Below are 7,245 nucleotides of genomic sequence, written 5' to 3'. Positions count from 1 at the left end.
TAATAATTTTATATCATCAATGGTATCTAACGCAAAGGAAATAGCATAACATGATTACACAAGACCTATAATATTAAAAAAGAATCGTTGGTCACCAAATTAGTGGCGTATGGAATAGGTTTGACATTTAAAAAACAAAAATTAAATCGACCAAAATAAAAGTATATCGTTGTAAAATATCAATAGTTATTAAATGAAAGTTAATAATATAAAAATTACAAAATTAATTAATATTAATTTTTTATTGTCAGAGGTACACAATAAATTGAGCTCAGAATTTATAATGGCATCTTACGAGCTTAATAATAAAGTGAAATAGAATATTACTAATATCTAAGTATTTATTCGTAAAACCTTACATTATAATAAAATTACTTTAAACCACCGCAGTCATAAATCTTTTCCTATAAATAAATGTGAAATTATGAAGAAAAACGAATATTAACGATTTAATAGCCAGTGTCAAATCAAGTATTTAATCTTTTTTCGTAATTCTTATTCGTTTTATATTTCCATGAACACAGCAATTGGATTTCTCCTGCAAAATTTTAGCGCTCAATTGTTTATTATAATTAAGTAATTGTCAAATCATTTATTATATATCTAAAACTGATTATAATATATTTAATATCTGCAGATTAATAAACGAAATTGCAAAAAATTACTTTTAATGTACCAGATAAAACTTTGGTTTAACAGCCTTTTGTACTTTTTCTTTACTATTTTGCAATTATGTACATATTTTATAACATGTACAATAAAGAATATTAAATTAAATTCAAACGTGATGTTAAAAAAAATATTTAGACTGGTAAAATAAAAATTCACGTTTACCTCAAAACTTAGGTGTATTTTCAGACTGACAATCATAATTAAAATATTTTCAATAAAATAATTTTGAAAATATTTACTTCGAAGCATAAATCATCATTTCAAAACACAAATAAATCACCTTTTTTATAAACGAAAGCTTTACAAACTATAATAACAACTCAATAGGTATGTAAAAAACTTTATAGTTATTAAAATGCACAATATCTGTTTGTCCTTTTTTGTATGGTAAACATATTTTATACAATTAAAATTAGTAAATCGTTTGAGTAATTTCAGTCTTAATATATACTTCAATGAAGATATGTTGGGTATGCAAATGTAAATCATATAAATTTACTACCCATACTTTTTTTTTACTTTCTGATATTCATAAAATAATTCACAAAAGTGAACAAGTCAAAAAATATTTGTATATAGCAATAAAATATAGATATGTTAGCCATGAATTTATAATTAGACATCCAAATAATAAAACAAAAAAAAAACTACAAAATTCATAGATTTAACCTAAATTGATTCCTAAAATAACAAATATGCAACTATCAAATTATCTAAGAGTTAAGTTTTCGTGATTTATTCTTGGATGGAGTGGAGGAAAAGTTGCAATTAAATTTCATTTCCTCTGTAAATATGTCGGACATAGACAACGCTTCCTTTTTATTCGAAATCTGCATAAAATCATCAACGACGTTTTCTTTATCATTTAATTTAGCTTCAGAAAAACGAAATCCAGAAAATTTGGCAACAGAAAGTTCATCAGATTGATAAAATTGTGTGTTGTCTGCAGAGGTTTCATCTTTGAAACCACTGTCTACTCTCATCCAATGAACGTTCGATATTTCTTTCAAAGCTGAATGATTACTGTTGTTCTTAGAAATATTAGTGACGGTTAACTCTGAAGGTTTTATGGCACTTTCGTAATAACTAGAGGCGTTCACGTAAAATGTATTCTCGTTAAACCCACTGTCAAATCTCTTGAAACTACAAGAACTGTCCCCAATCACTTTAGGGTTTTGAGTATGAGTAAATTGTGATAGATTTTTACTTAAATATTTGAGATCAACATTGTTAAAGTCCATTTTCTTATCTTCTAGGCTTAGAGGATTTTCTGTACTATCTAAGCTACTATCTAATGACATATTAGCAGGACTAATTGCCACAAAGGAGCGAATTTTACTAATTTCATGTGAAAGAACACCTTGTTTACATTTTCCTTTTGTTGGAGTATTATCTAAGATATTGTTTAAATTAGTATTATCTATTACAGAAGGTACTTCTTCACTGCAAGTCTTTTGGTATGTTTCTAATTTAACTAGGTGCTGAATACCCGATTCTTCTACCAAAGACCATGCTGGTTGAGCGCCTTGGGAAATACTAATCTCAGTGTCATCTGAAAATAGAGAAAATACTTTTTATTCAGATTTCAAGACCAGTTGTTGTATAAGATTCCCAGTTAGTACAACTTTTTAAAACCTTTTAACTATTTGATACCATAACTAAATGTTTAAATTAACATGTCTCAAATAAAATGCCCAACCGAGTCGCGCGGGTGTGAAAGATAAGCACATCGTCCGTTGTGGTCTGTGTTTGTCAAAGCGAACTGTCCATTGGGTTGGCAAGACCTGCTGGTAAATAGTGGTGTTGTAACTATGTAACACAAATCAAGACAGCTACAGGCCCAGGCTTAACTAAAATTTAGACAGGAATTTGATATATTTAATACGCAATATAATGTTCATAGACTGTCCCTTTGATTTATCAAAATGTGAAGATAAAGAAAAGATCTAAGAATAATAGAAAGTAAGATATATTAGCCGATTTCTTTAATTGCGTTTCCTAGTTTTAACACAAAGTAAAACAATTTTTGAAATTGATCTAGATTACATAAAAAAATTATGTTAAGGAATAAAGTTCATACTAAAGAAAGACTTGCCTTGGGAACTATTATGAACAGATCCATCAATACTCATATCCATACTGAAATCAAGTTTCTGCACTGAACGGCTACGATTAAGACTAGACATACTGAGACTACGTTTCTCTGCAATTAAATTAGAGCATCTTCTTGGTTTAGTTGGTGACTCTTTGAGGGAAGCACTTCGTTTCAGACTCAACTTATTTGGTGTTATATTGCAAAAACATGGACCCTTCTTTTTGCTTTCCGATTCTGAAATAATGCAGTCCAAGCATGTCGCCATTGCTTCTGATTCTGGTGACGTAAAATTATTTTTCTGCAAATAAAATATTTAACTTGAAAAACAAATGTTATTGTCATTACAACTTAGATGGTGTTTGATAATGGCAGAACCTTGCTACTTTCAACTATGAGGATGTATTTGAAGATATGTTAAGATTTTAAAACACTTCTGTTTAATCATTTAGGTGTATTTCATTTGAACATGTCCATTCAAGATAATTTACTCAAATGTTAAGGCTATATAGAACAAATAGCTCAAAATTAAATTGGTACAATATTATTTTTAAATATATTATATGAGTTTTAAATACAATTTTAATTTACGAAAATGGTAAAAAGTCTTACATTAAAATTTATTCATAATATAAAATTGCAAATTCACCTATCATAATAGGTGAATTTGCAATTTTAATTAATATTATTTATATTATATATATTTATATTATTTATTTATTTTTAACTAATACCATAGTATTAGCAGTCTTAGTCAATTTTTTATTTATATTATTAACATTTGTTGCACGTACTAATGATATTTATCATTAACATGTTGTTAAAAATTATGACAAGTTTACTTCATCTAATAGAACACTTCCTTATGTATTGTATATGCTATGTATAAGAAATACTGATTATTGCAAAATTAATTAAAAAATACTTCTGATTCCATATCTTATTTTTATATTTGAAAAGTTTGTGATTTTGTATGCTCTATTGGTTACTTTGCTTATTTTGAATACGGCATAATCTTTGGGTGAAAGCCTATTCCATCTTCTGTCTCAATATAGTTTCCTGTGGCCTGCCATTCTTTCCCTGCAATTTCAGCTATGGCCTATCGTCTATTTGGACTGCCCAGTTTTCTCTCTCCTGCTGGTCCTTTCCTTTATGATACTCGCACGGTCTGCCAGTTGTTTTCATAATAGCCTATTGCCACTTTAGTTTTAGAGTATTTATAACTGCACTGATTATTTTTTGTTTTTCTTATCTGAAGTATGCACAAAGAATACTTCTTGGGGTTGATCCAATCTTATTTTAGTGCTAATGTACATAATAATAACAGGCGTTATACAAAAGAAAAGAAAAAAGTCAGGTATCAGATACAATTTTCTTTAAATTTGTGACTAATTTTTCATTTAAGATTTCTTTAAGTGACCAATATAATTTCCAAGTATTGTTTGCTCTTCATTCTATTTTTACTGAATTCCTGTTTGGAAAATGATAACTTCTTAGCATTTTATGGATTCACCATGCAAGCATTGGATCCTTAATGTTGTAGGGAAACAGGCCAAGAATGGTGCTCAGAGTTGTGTATGCCTCTTTTTGATTGCATAAGTGGTCCTTGACTGACCGTCCACCTCTCCATATCTAACCACATTTTAGGATACTGCTTTGGAAGTTTGTTCCATAAATGAGTTGATGCTCGCTTTTAACAGACCTAAATCTTTCACCAGGCTATAAAAGATTTTACTATTATACCATTCAAGCCTACCTTCGCCATATAAAAATTCACTATGAATACATATCTTATGTCATTGACATGGTTGTAATACAAAATAATTTTTTTTGCTATGTTGTCTTTAGGTATGTATGTATCTCAGTGTACCTACCATAAGTTCTATTAATGTCGGTTTCAATATTTTTGAAAATTGGTGTAAATCTAGACTAGAAGACAGTCAATGCTTTTTTATCTTGCAATAACCTTCCATAGGTTTGTACATGATCTGTCGCACTACAGCAAGAGTAGAAAACTATTTATATCACTGGCTCTCCCATATCAATTTCTAGGTATATATTTTAAGACTAATGATGCGTATACATAAGCCATGTATGCATCTGTAGTCTTATATTTAAGCTATTAAACTAGTATATATATTTAATAGATCCCCTTTTATAAAAATAATTAAGTCAGACATGCACCATTACATTGGGACAATTTCTGTGAGTGATTATTGTAACATGGGCAAAAATTTCTTACCTCCTCACTGGATGGTTTATTTACAGGTGAAATAGATGCAGAAGCAAGGGATGACGATGCTGCCGACTCTTGGTCAATACGCTTTGGAGTTCGAAACTCTATAGGACTGAGACATGGCTCACCGAAGTCTACAACATCCAACACCTTGTTCCGATAGCAAGCCTTACTGGTTTCTAAACAGCCTTTATTAAGTGGTGTTCCAAATGTCCTTTTCAAGCCTTTTGTTACTGATTCTTGTGTCTAAAAGTGATGTACTTTTAAAATTAGGTGTGAGTTTTATATATTCTTAGCTAGAGATTTAAATCTGAATAAATGGTCCCAAAGGTCAAAAAAATTATTTGTTATAGAATGTAAATACTCCAAAAATAGACCCAAGTAAATACACTGACTCCATAATCTCTTATACAAAAAGAGTTTTATTCAATACACATCAAAATATCTGATTTCTGTTTTAACTTTATTCATTTTGGCAACAACAAACAAATTAAAGAATTAGTGTTTAATAACAAAAAGGTTAACATGAATAATGAGTTATGTGATTCATAAGCTATTCAAAAAATAACAATCCTGTATAAACATGTGAAATAATAAAAATCCAAATTTAAATATACACTTGGTAACAGTTATAGAAACAAAACATAGATCTGGCCATAATTTTTGAAAAAGAAAGAAGATCTTAAGTTGTATTTTAAACTCAATATAAAGTATTACTGAATCATTTTACCAAGTCAGGACTGATAACAACTGGAGAGTGAGTTTCATAGCTGGATGGAGGATGGGGCTCTAGATGGACTTCATCATCTGTTTGCTCAGAATCATAAAGCTCCATATCACTATGTTCTTCGAAGAGTAATTGTCTTCTAAGTGAACCATTAGCAGTAATTTCATAATCGCCTGATATATTTTGATCCTGAAAAATAATTATTGTCGACTTTAAATCAAGTCAAAATAAACACCAAAATAATCTTTATAATATACACCTGTGTATATGTGCAATACTTTTGCAATATCTTCTCTACTTCAGCTGGTAAATTTGGCGGAAAAGTAAGAACAGTTTGTGCTGAAACTAAAAAATGTAAACTTATGATGATGTAAAAATATTGATCCAATATTGAAATGTCGATGTGAAACATCAAACATGCTCACCATCAATTTTCATAACACTTTTATCTTTAAAGTTATTTACTTGCACAGTTGGGTCAAGTAATTCTTGAAGTAGTGGTTTAACTTTTTTTGATGTTTCAAGTGGACTTGGGATCACCATATTTTGGGAAAAAAATCTAAAATCATAAATACACACTAAAACATACATAAAATTCTCAATATAATGTCTACAACATAAAATCAAAAGTATTAAATAGTGGTAACTGAAAAATAGTGTTTGTATTAGGTAATAATAGAATCTAGGTATATTACCTATCAGTTGCTTCCTCTGCAATCCTTTCCAGCATAGGATCAGGAGAAGGTTCAAATTGACTATTACATGCAACTATATCAGCAGGCACTAAACTGCATGCTTGGTCGATATCCCATTTAAAGGTCCCATTATTTTTCTTTTTGTAAGTTTTACACATACCAGGACTGAAATTTTGTAATAGCAACAAAAACGTTTTAATAACAAATAAATTTAAAAAATTGTTGATCAATAGTATCCTGGTGGTTTAAAACTAAAGTCTGTAATTTATGAATAAAAATTATTAATTTCTGGATGACGGCACACTGAATTAAATAAAATCATCACTCCTCATCATCGCTACCTAAGAATGAAAAATTGTGAAGAATTTGAAGGCATTCCTTAGGGCTAAAAATATAGGAGATGTAATAACATAGACCAATGTACACTGGGCCCATGTGGTAAATTTCGTAACTTGGTTTTTGTTTACTGTTAAGTGGGGTGAGTGGAAACTAATAGAAATTTAATAAATATAACAGAAGTTATGAACTTACGACAGATATAATGATATCTGATTACATTCGATAATCATGAGAAAAGACTCACCTACAAATAGGTTTATGCAACATTTCAATTAAATTTTTATCAAATGGATTTCGCACTTTTTTATTCTTAGTTGGAGGCGTAGATTTACACTCATTATTAGATGCATCATTTTTTAAACTCATTTCGAAAATAACGTTGACTTAACTATTACAATCAAACCGTACAATATAAGTTTTTGATTTGTGGAAATATACAGGGCAAAGGAATTTAAGTTATACAGCCACATTAACGAAATTTTCT

General features: G+C 29.3%; 1 protein-coding gene across 1 annotated transcript; it reads right to left on the bottom strand.

The window, feature by feature from the left end:
- Window positions 1-965: 965 nt before the first annotated feature.
- bora (aurora kinase A activator-like protein bora) lies at window positions 966-7,139 on the bottom strand. The gene is made up of 8 exons (XM_068774380.1): window positions 7,006-7,139; window positions 6,423-6,587; window positions 6,153-6,286; window positions 5,987-6,072; window positions 5,731-5,916; window positions 5,007-5,246; window positions 2,768-3,065; window positions 966-2,224 (listed from the first exon to the last, which is right to left on the bottom strand). Exons 1-8 carry the CDS (start codon window positions 7,125-7,127, stop codon window positions 1,386-1,388), a joined length of 2,070 nt encoding a protein of 689 aa, XP_068630481.1. The 5' UTR covers window positions 7,128-7,139; the 3' UTR covers window positions 966-1,385.
- Window positions 7,140-7,245: the final 106 nt, after the last annotated feature.

This window comes from Battus philenor, unplaced genomic scaffold, assembly GCF_028537555.1.
Source record: "Battus philenor isolate CCGP_79_NKW_IND1 unplaced genomic scaffold, ilBatPhil1.0.hap1 SCAF_7, whole genome shotgun sequence".
In the NCBI taxonomy this organism is placed as follows: Eukaryota; Metazoa; Arthropoda; class Insecta; order Lepidoptera; family Papilionidae; genus Battus; species Battus philenor.
Note: the sequence above shows the minus strand (reverse complement) of the source record. Positions and strands in the feature narration are given on the sequence as shown.

Bases quoted from the DNA above. Each gene is read 5' to 3' on its own strand.
- bora (XM_068774380.1), bottom strand. From the start codon at position 7,127: ATGAGTTTAAAAAATGATGCATCTAATAATGAGTGTAAATCTACGCCT. The intron at 5,247-5,730 runs GTAAAATGATTC...CATCACTTTTAG, and splicing joins TTGTTATCAGTCCTGACTTG to ACACAAGAATCAGTAACAAA. The intron at 3,066-5,006 runs GTAAGAAATTTT...TTTTATTTGCAG, and splicing joins ATAAACCATCCAGTGAGGAG to AAAAATAATTTTACGTCACC.